The 17,810-nt window shown below is 36.3% G+C and overlaps 1 protein-coding gene across 1 annotated transcript in view; it reads right to left on the bottom strand.

Moving 5' to 3' along the window:
- Positions 1-17,810, bottom strand: part of MPP4 (MAGUK p55 scaffold protein 4) — a 61,240-nt gene that overhangs the window by 24,913 nt on the left and 18,517 nt on the right. Inside the window, exons 9-13 of the mRNA XM_056808494.1 lie at positions 16,812-16,943; positions 14,899-14,980; positions 12,217-12,302; positions 6,126-6,197; positions 4,521-4,717 (exon numbers count right to left, since the gene is read on the bottom strand). Coding sequence (XP_056664472.1) covers positions 4,521-4,717; positions 6,126-6,197; positions 12,217-12,302; positions 14,899-14,980; positions 16,812-16,943 — 569 coding nt within the window. The remainder of the gene's footprint in view (positions 1-4,520; positions 4,718-6,125; positions 6,198-12,216; positions 12,303-14,898; positions 14,981-16,811; positions 16,944-17,810) is intronic.

The raw sequence follows: 17,810 nt of genomic DNA, 5'->3' as shown, positions 1-17,810 counted from the left end.
TTGTGAATTTTTCTTCAGGATTCTCAGTCTGTGGAGGGACTTCCAACCGAATTTCTCTGCAAATTGCAAGCTTTTGCTAATAAATCAAATTAACTCAGACTTTGCCTTCTCAGTCGTGCTTTTTTTTTACCTATTAGGTTCTGAAGAGAAGGCATTGAACTAAAGCATCTTATGTATTACTTAATGGATGTGGATGATATATCATAGGGCTCTGTCAAAGAAAAGCAATCGGCTCCTTCATCTTGCAGAGTCTTTTCCAAATGATATAAAAAGCATCATTTGGACTCAATCGATGTAATTCCCAATGTATATCAAAGAAAGAGAGAGACTGAAGTCTTCAATTTTGACTCTGGAAGTCACCTATAACCAAGAGATGAAGGCAATGCTGGCAAATTTGTTAGTCTGCTTCAGGTAAGCCTAACGAACCCTAAAGATATCCATTTTGTGGCTGAATGGATTGAGAAGTTTGCTGGCATTCTGAAATCAGAGATGAATGGGAAAATGCGATTAAAGCAATTATCACCTAGTCTTAGCACCAGTCTTAATGTTCAATTTTAGCTCATTAGCTAAGGTGACCTAGAGAGGAACACACTTTGAGAACCATTCAAATATATGTTTATAAGTGAAACCAGTCATATTTAAATGCATTTATTGAATTTTTTTTAAGTTCAAGGACCTCAGGTAAGAATTTGTGATTTAGAAGATTTTTTCAGATTCAGAATTTCACAATATTAATGATTCTATCGGCTCTAACAACAGCCTCAGAAGGAGAAAATCCTCTCATTGACAAGAACAATCAGGAATATAAGAAAAAGAATCCTAGAAATTACGTTTAGACCGATATATCCCATGTGACCTGCTGTTGATTCTTGGGGACTCACTTCTTCCTCCAACCTTCCCTGTGGAGCTTTTTGTCCTCTTAGGCAAGTGTTCCACCTGCTAATGGCCAGAGCAGTGTCATTGGCTATTAGCTCAAGGGGATTACCTGCACAGGTTGGGGATTAATAACCCAGCAACTGGAAAAGCAAGCAGCCCAGCAAAATAGCTGTTACATGAAAAAAAAATGTCTCTTCTAAAAAACTCCAATAACCTTAAATGTCAGCCTTTATAGAAAAAATCAAGGCACAGTCCTGAATGGCAGAGAGTGAGGAGAGGGGCTTGAAAACACATGAACAACTGAGAAACACAGGCCCACTTGTCAAAAGTCTCACGTTCCAGGCACATTGGATGTCATAGCCTTGAAGTTGAAACTAAACACGAGGCAAGAAGAATATATCTCTTAAATTCACATATTGTTTTCTTTCTTCTGTCATAAAACGTTTATCTAGTTACATAGCAAAAAACAAAACAAAACAAAACAAACAAACTGGGGCACAGGACTTAGAATTGGGAGGATCTGAGGTCTAAATCGTGATCAAGACACTTAAAAGTGCTGTGATCTTGGGCAATCATTTAACCATTTAAGCTCTCTGCCTCAGTTTCCTCATCTATAAAATAAGGGAGTTGGATTTGATGACCTCTAAGGGCCTTTGTAACTCTAAATCTATAATCTTATAAAGCTATGATCCCTAAAACTGCAGTCTTTTCATTAACACAATGCCATATCATTTGCCACATTCTTAAATTCAATATATTCTGTGCTAAATGGAACTGAAATTTAGTTTATTACTTTTATTACAAATAACATATATTATTATTTATCAAAATTAATTCAATTGCCATCCTTAATATTGCACAAAAGACTCCTTAAGTCATAAAATAATTCATTTTTCTTCATTTTCTTCACCTTCTAACATAATTTAAAATATCTCAAAAATGAGCCACAGTTATTATTTAAATGCCCCAAGATTGAACTTAAGGTCTGGGGAGGTCAGAGACTCAGGAATGGCCACAGGCTACATGAGGATTTGACCCCTTCCTTCTGTTTGTCTCTTGCCTAATGCTCTAATACCATAAACCTATAATCATCATGTCAAATAATCTCTAGGAATACAAATAGTGCTTCCATTTCTGTTGAGGCAGAGATGAAATAAAATCCAAAATAATTCTTCCAAGCAAAATGCTTTTGGCAGTAAAATGTCTTTTTTTTTTTAAGGAGAAACAGAGTTAATTCACTTAAATCAACACAGAATTAGTATGCTAAAATTCTGCTACATAATTCTTATTTGTACTCTTTCCTTTGATCCTCTGTTATTAATTTATCAATTAATTTATCAATCATTTAATATAAACTCTATCTTAACCTTGATAACAGATTTTGCAAATAGTTGTTTATCCATCTATCTTGGAGCAGAGAAAAGTCAAGAATTATTACCCTTGGGGGTATGGGAAGGAGGCAAGTGAGTTAATTAAACCATTTTTTTGAGAAGGAAATAAAAATGTATATATAGTGCCTACTATGTGCCAGGCACACATTAAGTTCTTTATAAATATTATCTCATCTGATCCTTATAACAACCCTGAGAGGTAGGTGCTATTATTATCTCCATTTCTTTCAGATGGAGAAACTGAAGCAGACAGAGATTAAGTGGTTTGCCCAGGACTACTCACCTAGTAAGTGTTGAACTGAGATTTGGACTCACCTTCCTGATTCCATGTCTTCCTGATTGCTTTTAGTTGCTTCCTGACTACTGACTAGTATGTCCATTGCCTATGTCTGATCATGGGCAAGTTGCTTAATATATCTGAGCCTGTTTATTCATCTACAAAATGGTGGTATTTATAACTGTCTTTCTTCCCTCATAGGTTCGTTGTAACAATCAACTGGGAACAGTGCTATAAAATGCTACAAAAATATAAGACATTATTATTACAGGAGAGAAGGGCAAAAGTATGTTGGTACCAATATCTAAGGTCAGCCTTGCTCCTGGAACCCCTCTCTGATTCAGACTCATCCACACCAGACCTGTGTCCTTGGGGTAGACTTAGGAATCTTGACTACCCTGGAACTGGTTCAAGCACCAATGGAGCGGGCTGTTCTGGATATTGATCAATTGATATAGATGAAGTAGGCAGTCACCTGCATTCTGGTATTTAAAGGGTAACATATAGAACTACATATTATATTCATACATATACATACAACATATAGAAATAAAGAACTTTGTAGAAGAATAGAAGTAAAAGATGCAATCAGAGAAATGTATGACAGAAAGAGGAGATGGGCTGGTCATGACATGTCAAGACCAAGGGATAAAATATGGAAGACCGGAGGGCTCTGCTGTTATCTGTGCAATGTTAAAAGACATTAAAGAAGGTCTCCAACACTTTGCGAATATTCCTATGATGACTTTCCAGGAGGACAAAGACAAGGATCCCACAGGTCAGCCAAGTTGCGATTAGTTGTGATCTGCATCCTTGAAGAGAACATCTAAATCAATGAGATCACAGATCCATGTGAGCATTTGAGGATATAGATGTCAAATATTATTGTTGTTAAATTATTATCATTATATCTTGGGATCTAGAGCTGGAAAGGATTTTAGCGGTTAATTCATTCAATATCCTCTTTTTATAAATTAGGAAACTGAGGCAAAGAGGAGTTCCATTGATTTAGAGCCAAAAGCAGTCTGATAGATTGTCTAATCCAACCACTTTTATTTCAGATGAGGAAAGCAAAAGCAAGGAAATTAAGTGATATCCTTAAAGGTTCACAAATAGTGTTTGGCAGAACCAGGACTTTAATCCAAAATTCAGGTCTCTTCTTTAATATGCCCCAAGGGTCTATAGACAAAATGACTTGCCCAAGGTCACACAGGTAGAACAGGTAAAAAGTCAGCAAATCCAAACTCTTTGACTCCAAATGGCTTCCCATTCATTCAACAAATAAATGCATCACAATAGAAAATTGCAATGGCAGAAACTTTTGGTGACTGACAAAAGATAATGAAAAAGGTGAGTGACAAAGAATTTGGTCAACATGTCTTCCCTACAGTTCAGGGGATAGGATACTCTGACTGGCCAATCCAAGTATTGCAGCCCATCTCACTGGGAGACATGTATGCTCCTGAATATCAGAGTTTTATAGCAATGTCTTGTATGATCACCTCACATTCTCTACTTTGACTCTACACTTTCCAATAAGGCTTCTCACATTAATGTGGCTTCCCAAACAGACTTTGCTAGTTGGGGAGACTGCACTGAACAGCTAACATGAATGCCCCAGTCTGTTTGGCAGTTGAATTGCTCCATGTAAATTAATAAATTTTGGCATTCTGGTTCATCAATATGTCTCTTGTGAGTCTGGTTAGGTAAATTACTCCTGAGGTTCTGATCAGATGGTAAACTGACAAAATGGAGCTTTGAACTGCAAAGCTGAGGACCAGAAGTTAAGACTCATGGTAGAAACATTCCATGTGATCTAACGTTAAAAGAGTTATTCTCTTTTCTCCTTTCCTCTTCCTCCTTCTCTTCTTTTCTTCTTACTCTTCTTCTTTCTTCCATCTTACATGCAATAAAATCCCAAATAAAACCCTTTGTTTTCCTGGTGGTTAAAGTCTAAAAGCAATCAATACCCTTACCTCTTCAGAAGGTGATTGGAAGGGATAAGACCAGCACAAGTACCAAAGTCAGAGACCTTCCTGGCCTGCCACCAGAGAGAGTCATTCCGATCCACAATCTGGAGGATCTCCCCCTTCTGGAATGGCAACCCAGCATCTGCACAAGGGATGATGGGATCCTCCCAGGGGCAGTACTTGGCCATAGTTCGAACATAGACCTGGTGAAAAGCATACAATTATACCATCAAAGAACCTTTACCTACAAGTCTAAATCATTTCTTCTGGACCTCTATTCATTGCTTCATACTAATTTTTTCCATTTCTTCTGTCCAATTTTACTCCTTTTTCTATCAGAGGCCACTGATTATTCATAAAACTTAGAAAATGAGAGGAGGGGGAAATCTCTGACTCTCTCCCAAAAGGATGGGCAGTAAGTGATATAGGCATGAAAGCAGACACCTACCTCCGCCCTCATACCCTTCTCTATTCCTCTCTTTTACCTAGAGCTTTAAAAAATAGCACCAAGCTCTAAGTTGTTAAGATTCCACTAGATTCAAGCCTTGAAATTAGTACAAATAATCAGAGCTTCCTATTAAAAGCTCTCAAGAGACCCTCACAATCCCTGAGTATTATCCTTTAGACTGAGTTTGCCATTGTAGCAACACATTTGGTATGTGAAGCAACATAGAACTAGAAAGTGCTCTATTAATTATTCTTGTTTGAATAGAATCCAAACTCTTTAATACTATGATAAACTCACAAAGGGTTTCTCACAGCAGGTTTATATCTCTACAATACTCTAATTTTTTATTCAATTCTGAATCAGGATGATGCCTATTATTTGGGATTATTAAGACTAATTACCAATGACAGCCATAACTACTAAGAGACGTTTTGCTCAGCCAAATTGCACATTTCTCTCAGTGTCTTTCCTTGATCAATTCTTCTTTCTATTGTTTGATTCCTCATCTTGCCTGTTAACAGCCTGTTTCCCTATTTGTCTAGTTGATGGCACTTGAGTGTCATAATACACTGGAATGATTAATTGTATTAAGGATGGGGTTACTAGAAATAATAATCTTCATGTTTCAGAATCTCGTGTGCATTTAGCTTGTATATAAAAAAATATAATTACCAATATTATGCCTGTTAATTTTGTCTCTGTTAATCAAGTTTCTGAGTAAAAAATATTAAATTCAAAAGATATTTATTAAGTGCCTACCACATGCCAGGCACTACACTAGGTTTTGGGAATTTTGTTATTCAGTCTTTTCTGTCATGTCCAACTTCTCATGGTCCCATTTGGGGTTTTCTTGGCAAGGATAGTAGAGCAGCTTGCCATTTCCTTTTCTAGCTCATTTTACAGATGAAGAATTGAGCCAAACAGGATTGAGTGATTTACCTAGGGTCCCACATCTAATAAGTGCCTAAGGCCAGATTTGAACTCAGGAGAATGCATCTTCCTGATTCCACTGCACCACCACCTACTGCCCAGATGTTGGGGATATGAAGCCCCAAAAGAAATAATCCCTGCACACTAGGAGCTAAGGACACCATTATCAGATGCAGTTGGGCCATTTTTATGGTGGCAAATTTAACCTGGAGAACGATTCATTGAAGTCTTACCATTGTCTGGTTACTGGTGGGGCGATCAGAAACCGGGATCACCTTGAACATGATTGTGCCATGAGACATAGCCTGGAAAATTTCAAGAGGAGAAATTATAATCAACTTCTAATAGATTGGTCCTAGTTCCATAAAACTGAGTTTTTCTCTGGCCCCCAGCATTATGTTGGAATTTTAGTTCATGAGGACCAAACTAAGATCTTCATCTCCTTCATCCATTGGTCAATATCCCAAGTGGGCCATGTGTCCCAGTCTCCATGGTGTGTCTCTTCACATCTGCCCCAACAGTTTCAGACCCCTCCTCCAAATAAATTTTATTATTGTTTTGTCCAGCTCTGCAAAAACCCTTGGTGGCTTGATTATAACACCAGATATGTAAGTTAGTTTAAGGCGTATCATCATTTTAATTATATTGACATGGCTTGGACAGAAGCATCGGATATTCCTCCAGTTATTTAAGTTGTTTTTAAATTTCTGAGAAACATTTTGTCATTTTGTAATTCTATATCTGTGTGTATTATCTTGTAATTCTACCTCTGTGAGCATTGAGAGTGCTTTATTAGACTGATCCTCCGATATCTTACATACTTATGGTTATTTTGAATGGGACTTTTCTATTATTACATCCTGGATTTTGCTATTACTATATAGTAATTCTATTGCTTTTTGTACATTTATTTTGAATACAGTTATCCTTCTGAGGCTACTGATTATTAAAAGTTAATTTCTCTGTTGATTCTCTACAATTCTCTAAGTAAATCACCAAGTCATCAGAAAAAAAATGTTTCATTTCTCCTTTGCCTATCTTTATGCCTTTAATTTCTTTCTCTTTTCTAATTGTTATTGCTAAAACTATGACCAATAACCGCAGGAAAAGGAATATATTTCTTTTACTTCTGTATTTACTGGAAAAGCTTCTAATGTTTCCCCATTGCACATAAGATTAGCTTTTAAATTTAGAGATACTATTTATCACATTAAGAAAAGGTTCTATGCCTATGTGTCATAGATTTTAAGAAATACTATACATTGTCAAAGGCTTTATCAATAGCTATTGATATAGTCATGAGTTTGGGGGTGTTTTTATTTTAATATATTATTTATCTTATTTTCCTACTGCTAAACCATGCTTAAATCCAATATGATTATAATGAATTAATTATTGGAATAATTGTTGTAGTCTTTTTTTCACCAGGATTTTAATTAAATTTTTTGAATTAATATTCATTATGATATTGATTTCTAGATTTGTAGTATATAAAGGACAAAACAAAAAAAGAAAAATCTGAGTTCAAAGTCTACATCAAATATTTACTAGCTGGGGGATCCTACCCAAGTCTCTTAATCTCACTCTTCCACAATTTTCCCAACTGTAAAATACTGGCAACAATAGTATTTGCTTCACAAGGCTCTTGTTTTATTTATTTTTAACTCTTACCTTCCATCTTAGAATCAATCAGGAACATGAGATGGAAATTGTGGGAAAACCAACTTGCTCTTTGCCTTTTATACTCAAAATTACTTGGACTTTCTGGAACCAAACTTTTAATGTTTGGGTTCCAATGAGAACATTTTCAATCTGTTGATCTGGGGATATATAGGGCAGTTGTATTTCTGTATGCTATATTAAAAAAAAAAACAAAACACCTTACCTTCCATATTAGAATTAATACCATGTGTTAGTTCCAAGGCAGAAGAGTGGTAAGGGCTAGGCAATGGGGGTTAAATGACTTGCCCAGGATCACATAGCTAGGAAGTGTCTGAGACCAAATTTGAACACAGGACTTCCTGTTCTTAGGCCTGGCACTCAGTCCAGTAGCTGCCCTTCACAAGGCTTTCATGAAGATCAAATGGGACAAAATGTACAATGTACAAAAATTTCACACACACTTTAAAGATATAAATAAATATTAGCTATAACAACTATTAATTATTTTCATGATCTCATCCTTTTCTGCTTTATATATCAATACTATATTTATTTCATAAAAGGAGTTTGGTATAATTTTTTTCTCAATTTTGAGAATTTGTATAATATGTATATTAATTTTTTAAGTTTGAGAGAATTATTCTATATATCTTTCTGAACTAGAAAGATTTTTCTTGATAGTTCTTTTATAGCTCATTCGATTTCCTCTTCCAAGATGAGTTAAAATCTTGATTTAGTATTCTGTTAATTTAGATATTACATATTTTTCACATAACTCTTTCTTCTAAATTCTCAGTGTTGCTGACATGTAAGGGTATATAGTAGTTTCAAACATATTTTATTTCTTTTATCTTGTGAATTCATCATGAATATCTTTTATTAAGTTAATTTTCCTTCTCTTTGTCAGATTGGCTTATAGATTTCTCATTTTAAAAAATCTTTCCATGAACCAGTTTTTAGCCTTATTTTCCAATTCTGTAGTCATTTGTTTTTGAACTTACATATATCTCTTCTGATATTTCAGATTGATTTTTTGTATTTATTTTGTTGTTTATTTGTTGGTTTTCTCCTGTCCCTTCCAGAATATCACAAGTGCCTTCAACCTTTTTTGACAGTTTCTGAAGATGAAATGATTAAAAAGCTCTGCCTTGGAACCAATGTTTAGTATTAATTCTAAGATAGAAGGTAAGGGTTTTAATAATAACTTAAAAAAATGATCTAGATATTGTAGATGATATTGGTAAATGAAAAAATGTTTATGGTGGCAAAGGTAGAATGTTTCGACTTCATTTTTCAAAATCTGAATCTAAAAATGCTGTTTTTCTTTTGGTTCTCTTTGGATCAGAGGACAAGTATTTTATCATTTACATCGTGGATGTAAATGAACTCACTCTGGAGATTGAGCTGGCCAATGTTGAGCTGGTGTCTCTCTGAACACTAGAATCTTGCTTGGACAAATCTTGTGGTGAGTTGATAAAAGACTGACTGATCTCTCTCTCTTAGGGTTTTCAGCCTATGCTGGCTCATGCTGGCCTAGGCTGATCTAGCCCTTTTCTCATTATTTCCTTTTTCTCTCTCTCTCTCCCTTTCATTAATTCCTCATTTGTATTAATTAAAATCTCTATAAAACCCAGCTGACTTGGGTATATTTAATACTTGGGAATTTTCCCCTGGCGACCACTTTATATTTTGATTAAAAACAAGACACTGTCTTGAAACCATATTTTCTGCGGCCACAATTTAAGCCAAATGCTCTTTTATCTGTACAGCTTATGGCTTCCACTATTTTAAATATTACAGTTTATCCAACACGCTCAGGGCGTGTTGGAGCACAAAAGACAACACGGCCATCCAATGCAGCTGAGGAAGTCTCCAAGTGTAATGATTTTTCGTGCCAATGGACCCAGGCTTCCAACGCCGAGAGGGTGGGACTGTCCCTGTGCATTGACTTTTCCACTTAAATCTCCTTTACGCACAAGTGTTTTTGTGCACACTCATCTACATCACAGATGAAAGTGCACAAAGACAATCGTCATCCTCCGTTACCAAGAGACTACTACTAAATAGAAAATTCAACTAATCAATTCTCTATTTTCTCTGTTGTGTTAATGTATGTTCTTATTATATATGACACCATAGTTTTTCTTTGAAGATTATATTATCTGTATCTCAGAAATGTTGGCACATTATTTCATAATTATAATAATTATCTTTCACATAGTTATTATTTCTATTACTTGACTTTTGATTGTTCAGGCTGTCATCATAAAGTCTCCATTTAAATCTGTGTTTTTTCTTGTGCTTCTCATATTGATTACATTTTCATAGAGTTTTTGTTTATATTAATTTTATTGTTTCCCTCCTCTGATACACAAAGGCTCTGTAATATCTTTGTGCCTGAGGCAGCTCTATGGATATAAATTAAAGAGAAGGGACTACTGACTGTATTGGCAGATTAGAGATGTGAACTGGTTGATTAATATTGGATACAATAATCACTTGTTGGATGATATTGGAGAAATATAATCTGGAAATTTTAGGGAGTATACTGGTTAGGGGATTGCATGTGACAATACTACAGAAATCCCAGAACTCTGATTAGAGAAGTAGCTAAACTCTGGAGACCTGATCTATTAGTGTGTGTGGTTAGACGAGTGGGCACACATAGCACTGCTGGGTTTGTGACCCAAAGAGATAATAGGGAAAAAGATCTGTACCAAAATATTCATAGCTGCACTCTTTGTGGTGGCAAAAAATTGGAAAATGAGGGGATGTCCTTCAATTGGAGAATGACTGAACAAATTGTGGTATATGTTGGTGATAGAATACTATTGTGCTCAAAGGAAAAACAAACTAGAAGAATTCCATGAGAACTGGAACGACCTCCAGGAATTGATGCAGGGTGAAAGGAGAAGAACCAGGAGAACATTGTACACAGAGACTGATACACTGTGGTACAATCGAATATAATGGACTTCTCTATTAACAGCAATGCAATGATCCAGGACAATTCTGAGAGACCTAGAAGAAAGAACACTATCCACATTCAGAGGAAGAATTGTGGGAAGAGAAACACAGAAGAAAAACAACTCCTTGATGGCATGGGTTGATGGGGATGTGATTGAGGATACAGACTCTAAACAATCATGCTAGTGCAAATATCAGTAATATGGAAATATTTCTTGATCAATGACACATGTAGAACCCAGCGGAATTGTGCATTGGTTATGGAAGGGAGGTGGGGATAGGAGAGGGAAAGAACAAGAATCTTGTAACCATGGAAAAATAGTCTAACTTAATTAATTAAACAAAATTTAAAAATGAAAAATAAAAAATAAAACTAAAAAGGGGAGTGGACACAGAGCTTCAAGAAATATTTAACAAAGTAAATTAAACACATTCACTTATAATTTTTCTGTGTCCTCATACAAGATCAATTTTTATAACTATGCCATATGGTTCTGAGAATATGAATATTTTTTAATGTTTCCATTCAGAAGATTCCATGCCTATCAGCTATAAAGTCACTAGCCATTTGTTCAGTTCTCAATTTCCCATCTTGTTACACTTTCTGTTAGATCTATCCAGTTCCAAGAGAGAAATGTTACAGTTTTCTACTATTATTGTGTTACTCTATCTTTCTGTAGTTTAGTTAACTTTTATCAATTTAGACATTCTATCATTCACTACCTATCTGTTTAGTATTGATATTGGTTCACTAAATTGTTTAAAAATCTCCTTCCTAGTTTCCTCTCATGTATTTTAGTTTTCTCATGAAAGGACTGGTTAGGGGGCTTTATATTAATGTAGATGGGGAGCTAGAACCTTGACAAATAGGTCAATCTAGTACAAGTAGACCTCAGTAACCACTACATACAGCAATCATAAGTAGTCAAATAAATATAGTCATAGTACTTCATAGAATTACTTTGGGCTATACTTAATGAGCTCATGAATTCCTTTTGCTTCCTTATTCCTTGTCTTCCTATATTTCCTCCCTCTTTCTCTAGGGGAAAAGGAATCAGGGTATCTATCCTCCCTCAGTGGGATTTAGATCTGGTAGATGCAAAATGACAGCAACAATACCAGACCCTGAAGAGAGAAATTGGGATAGACACACAAGTCACCATTAAAGTCTATTTCATATTCCATGCCATCCTGAGAATTGTATGTAGATATACATGTAGCAGCCTTATAAGGTTTGTAGACTTTTACATATATTATCTCATTTAATCTTCACAATGACCTGGGAGGGTGGTGCTATTATTAACCCCATTTTATAAATAAGGAAACTGAGTCAGAGATTTAAGTCAGAGCTATCAAAAAAGAGGTTACAACTCAGTGTGCATACCTGAATTTGATTAAATTATAATTCAAAAATATTTAACAAAATGAATATAAACACCATGAAACATAAATAACATTGCATTTAAAAACGAAATCAACATGCATCCTTCAAATATACTTCTGTAGGGTCTTCTTTTTTTGTTTGTTTCCTTGACCCCACTGGTTTAAGTGATTTGTTCTTGTTAGATAGCTAATTAGTGTCTGAGGCCAAATTTATTCTCAGGTTTTCCTGACTGGCCTAGTTCTGTCTCCACAACATCCCCTAGCTAAATTATCAGAAAAAAAGAAAAAGAAAAGGAAAGCAAAGACTGATACCAGGATATGGATAACTTGTTCTGGTTCAAGTCCATCTACTGAAATGCCATTCACTTCCACCAATTTGTCTCCAGCACAGAGCAGCCCTAGACAAATGGAAACATAAGATAAAGATGGGGTGATTGGTTTGGGGTTGGGGTAGGCGAGAAGAATACCTGAGGCTCTCAAGGCTACAAGGAAAAGTTTCAAAAACAGAAATGGGTGAAAAAGAAGGAAAGAAGTTTTTTCACAGAAGTGAATAACATCAAAGCACATCATAAAGATCCATTGGAATGCCTAATCCACACTATGTCTGAAAAGAAATTTTCTTTAATACACTCTGCTTAATGACCTTTGGTGACCAAGGGAAATTCACAATTGCCTGAGGCCATTCCAGTTGGGGATAGCAAAAGATGTTTCCTTATCCTGCCTTGCTCCTAGTTTTGTCTTCTGGGACCAGAGGAAATAAGTCAACTGCCTTCAGATACTTGAAGTCACATATCATTCCATACTCCTTCCCCACCTTCTCTTTTCTAGGCTAAGTATCTCCAGTTCACTCAACTAATCTTTGTATAATATGATTTCTAAACCCTTTACCTTATTGGTCATCCTCTATATCACAGGATAATAGATTTCAAGTTGGAAGGGAAATTAGAAATCATCTAGGTCAACTCCTCCCCTCCCCCTTTTTTTTTAAACCCTTACCTTCCGTCTTGGAGTCAATACTGTGTATTGGCTCCAAGGCAGAAGAGTGGTAAGGGCTAGGCAATGGGGGTTAAGTGACTTGCCCAAGGTCACACAGCTAGGAAGTGGCTGAGGCCAGATTTGAACCTAGGACCTCCCGTCTCTAGAACTGGCTCTTAATCCACTGAGCTACCTAGCTGTCCCCTCCCCCCCTTTTTTTTAACAGATGAAGAAACAAAGGCCCAGGGAATATAAGTTGCTTGCCTAAGGTCATACAGGTACACTGCTGTGTTGGGTTTCAAACTCAGGTTCTCTGATTCTAATTCTAGTGCTCTTTCCTTTATACCATGGTCTCACTCCAACTTGTCAAATTCTACTCATATCATGACATCTCAAATGGAACACAATCCCCCAGGTGTGGTGTGATGAGGATAAAGTAGAGTAGACCTGATCATCAGTTCCCTTGTTCTGCCAATAGCCTCTCATAATGCTTTCATTATGCTTTCAAAGACTTTTGAGGGTCCCTTGAACAGTGTAGAGTTGAGAATGGGATCCACTTATCTTCTTCAGGGTTTGGTTGCTGTTGTTAGTAAACCATTTGATTGCCAGCTAAGCTAAGGTGGATTTACTACCAAAACTCTAAATTATCCCAAATTCCTAATTTATCCTTATAACAGCAAGGAGATGGAATCAATCAATACTGAAAGAAATTAACTCACACTATTCACTGGAAGATCAAATACTGAAGGTGAATTTTAAATACTTTGGCTACATGATGAGAAGACAGGATTTACTGGAAAAGATCTTTATAGTGACAAAGATTATTTGCAAAAGGAGAAAGGGACAGCAGAGGAAGAGATGGAGAGAGAGAGAGAGATGGATTCAATAAACAATGAACATATTTTGAGAGGTAGTGGAAGAAAGAAGAACTTGGAATGCTATGGTCCATGGGGTCACCCATGATTCAAGTCTTAGTACACAGGGACTAATTAAATCTTAAGGACAGCTTCAAAGTTTTTAAGGAAAAACTAACCTAGTCTGCAGAGGCAAAGACCTTGGGAAAAACTAGCCCAAACTATATGGCAGATCTCCTAGTAGATATTGCTGTTATCATAATTTATAAAGTAGAAATACTATCAATACTATCATATCGAGGCTTCTTAGGATCAAAAAAGGAGGGGAGCGAGGAATAACAAGATGGATGGTCTACAAGGTATATTGAAATTATGAAAACATTCAACGTAAGAACCAAGGCAGATTCCTAATAAGTTGGGTAGATCTCTTTTTGGAGGATTTATAGAAAGACATGAATAAGAATGACACAATTTCAAAGTAGCTCACAATCACAGATTTAGATCTGGAAGGGACCCTAGAGGTTATTTGGTCATTTTGCAGATAAGGAAACTGAGCCTTGAAGAGACAAAGTGATTTTATTTACCCAGGATCACATAGTAAATAATAAGTGCTTGAGGTAGGATTTGAAACCATATCTTTCTGATCCCGGGTATAGCACTCTATTCACTATACCATGTGCCTCATAACCAAAGTATATCTTCAATCTGTTCCAAAGGATGGAAAACTCATATGAATGAGATCACCAGTTCACTAAAGTATTGAAACATTAAATTGAAGGCATCAACATGGATAAGTTCTCTAAAGAAAGAAAGGAAGGATAAATATGGGATTTAGGAAAGAGCTTTGGGATATGCCCACCTTTGGAGGTGAGGATTGACCTCATGGAAGAAACAAAAGAAGATAGTCACTAGAAGGAGGCAGTAGGATAAAGCAGGCATCTTCAAGATGGAGGATATGTATGTTTAAAGGCAGGGAAGGCAGAGAAAGACGCTAGAGAGGAGGAGCAAGATCCCTTGGAGTGACCTTGTTCCATGGTTGCTTAAGCTACTCAAGGGCACTTCTTCAGTTCCCAAGGGATCACCATTTGATCCCAAAGCAAGGTTGAGAGAAAAGTGAAGTTATTTAGTTTTCACACACTCACAGACTACCAAAGATCCAACTTACCACTCTTGTCAGCCAGTCCTCCATGGATTATCCTGGCTACCATGATATCTCCTGTTATTTCATGGCGCTTGATGGTGGCACCCTGACAAAAGAGAACCACAGAACACATTTTTAATTTAGTGTGGCTGAACTTCTTGGAGTCAGTGCAGACAAGGTCATCTTTAACATCTGGGATAAGAAAAATCATATAAAAATGAATAAAAGAAAAAGGAATTAAAGAAACTTTTTCAAGCAACAGAAATAAAGAAAAGTGGAGGTGGAGGAGGAAGGAATTTGGGAAGATAAATGATTACTTTTGGATTTACTGAGCTTGAGATACCTTTCTCAGGAGATATTTTAGGGCTGGATGGATAGATCTGCTGGTAATATACACAGAGATCACAGAGATGATAATTGAACCAATGGAAATTGATGAGATAATCAAGAGAGAGAGTTTAAGATTATACTAAATTGAATGCATAGAATTTTAAAGGTAGAAAGGAGAGAACTCTGTGGCCATCTGGTCTTATGAAAACCTATTATAACATACTCAACAAGTGGTTAGCCATCCTTAGGTCACCCATTTCACTTTTGGTCAGCTCTCATTTTTAGGAAGTTTTTCTTGATATCTAACCTCAGTTTGCCTCTTTGCTGCTTCTACCATTTACTTTGGGGGCTAATCCCTCTTCCATGTGATGACTCTTCAAGTACTTAAATCCTATACTGGTATCATGTTTCTCTTGAGTCTTCATTTCTTCAGACAAATCATCCCCAGTACCTTCAGTTGGTCCTCCTATGCTGTGGAGCATCTTAATACCTTCCTCTGTGGATGGATGCTTGTCTATCTCATCCATGTCTTTATAAATTGTGGTACCCATAGCAAAATATATATGTACGTTACAGGGCAAAGTACAGAGGAGCTCTCACCTCCTCATCCCTAGAATCTTTACCTCTTATAATGGAGCCCAAGAATGACTTTTTTTTTTTTCCTGACTGCCTCATTCTACCACTGATTCATATTGAATATTCTAAAAGCACTGAATCTCTTTCAGAGGAACTCTGATCTAGACATTGTTTCCCCAATTCTATACTTAGGAATCAATTTTCCTAAGCAATACTTGGGAAGTAATTTTTTTAGACAAAACATAAAGCTTCACAGTTATTCCTATTAAATTGTATTTATTTTTAGATCTAACCCAATGCTTTAAGTTGAAGTCCTTATGGATATTAACTTTGTTATTCAATGTCATCCCTGTTTTGAGCCATCTGCAAATTGTACTTGTATCCCAAACTGATAAAAACATGAGAACAACATGGAGCCCAATACAGATCCCTGGGGCACTCAAGGCCTCCTGCCAACTTGGCACAGAACCATTAACAATTTAAGTAGCTTGAAATTGGTCTAATTGTATTATTGTCAGGTCCACATCTCTCCATCTCTCTCATAAGAATCTTGACTCTTCACGACCCTGTGGACTATATTGTCCATGAGGTTTTCTTGGCAAAGGCACAGGAGTGGTCTACTTTTTCCTTCTCCAGTATAAGAACATTAGAAGATATTTTCTCGGCTGCTTTTCTAAGAACTTTGCTCAATTGAATTAAATGACTTGTAATAGAGTGATTTTAAAAAAGCAAGTCAATTGCCAAAACAAAGAGGAAAAAAGACCTAATCTCCTACATCTTATATTTTGCTGCTTGGCCAGAGAACAGTCAATGGAAATTTCTAGTCAGGGTAAAGATCAAGAAATTCATGATTTTCAAAAGCATAAAAACGTTTAAGAGTGGGGAACCCTTTTATGGGTATTAACACAATTTCCCTCCAAATTTTCTGAACGCTTGTAGTTCAATTTCTGTCAACCAAGGACACACACCTCTAAAGAGAATCTAATTTCCATAGTACATTTCAAAATTCAAACATCAAAAGACTTTCTTACCAGGGGCTGCTTATTTTTCACCAAGCAGACAATCCTCAAAGCTTCCTCGTTTTCGGGGATGTCATCGGGCAGTGGGGGAAGAACTGGCTCAAAGTCTTTCTGAGCCACGGTATCATGGGCGTTGAGTAAGGCCTGGGACAGGAGAACAAAAAACCAAATTGAGACCATTTTGGGAAACCTGTGCATCCTCTAAGTCGGTTAACTCCAAACAACAGGACTTGTGGCACACAGGTCCTCCCAATGACTAATTCCTACTAAAAATTCATGTTTCTCTGACTCTGGGTGGTAATCTCATTTCTTGGAAACCAGGTAACATAACCCACAGATCAGACCTAGTCCACAGTGCACAGGTGGATTTGAATTACAAACTATTCCAGGTCCTAGCTTTCCTAACTCAACAGACGGGAAATATTTGACTGTTCAGTTGGATATTAGTTAAAGCAAGAGACTAACAGATCTTCCTATGTCATCTTCTGATTGTAACAAATTTTTTTTTGTGACAATCATGTAAAATATTGATCCAAATTACTAATTATATGAGAAGTATTAATTAAGCAGCTCATTTAGCAAAGTTGTTGTTTTTATGGAAACAGTCAGTATTTGAAGGGATGAGCTGACAAACACATTGATGGAGGACACATGAATAGGTTCAGCCATTCTGAAAAATAATTTAGAATTATGCCAGATCATAGACTATGCTGATGCTGGATTTCTATGCCTAAGGAAGTCAATGACAGAAAGAAATGATCGTCAAGGGGGTAGCTAGGTGGCTCAGTGGATTGAGAACCACATCTAGAAATGGGAAGTCCTGGTTTCAAATGCACCACTTCCTAGCTGTGTGCCCCTGGGCAAGTCACTTAACTCCAATTGCTTAAACTTTACTGCTCTTTTGTCTTGGAAACAATACTTAGTATTTATTCTAAGAGGGAAATTAAGTGCTTAAAAAAAGAAATGTCATATATAAAATTATTTTATTATTATATGTTATGTTATATTATA

Source organism: Monodelphis domestica, chromosome 8, assembly GCF_027887165.1.
Source record: "Monodelphis domestica isolate mMonDom1 chromosome 8, mMonDom1.pri, whole genome shotgun sequence".
NCBI classification, from domain to species: Eukaryota; Metazoa; Chordata; class Mammalia; order Didelphimorphia; family Didelphidae; genus Monodelphis; species Monodelphis domestica.
The sequence above is the reverse complement of the archived record's forward strand: the minus strand, read 5'-3'. Positions and strand labels throughout refer to the sequence as shown.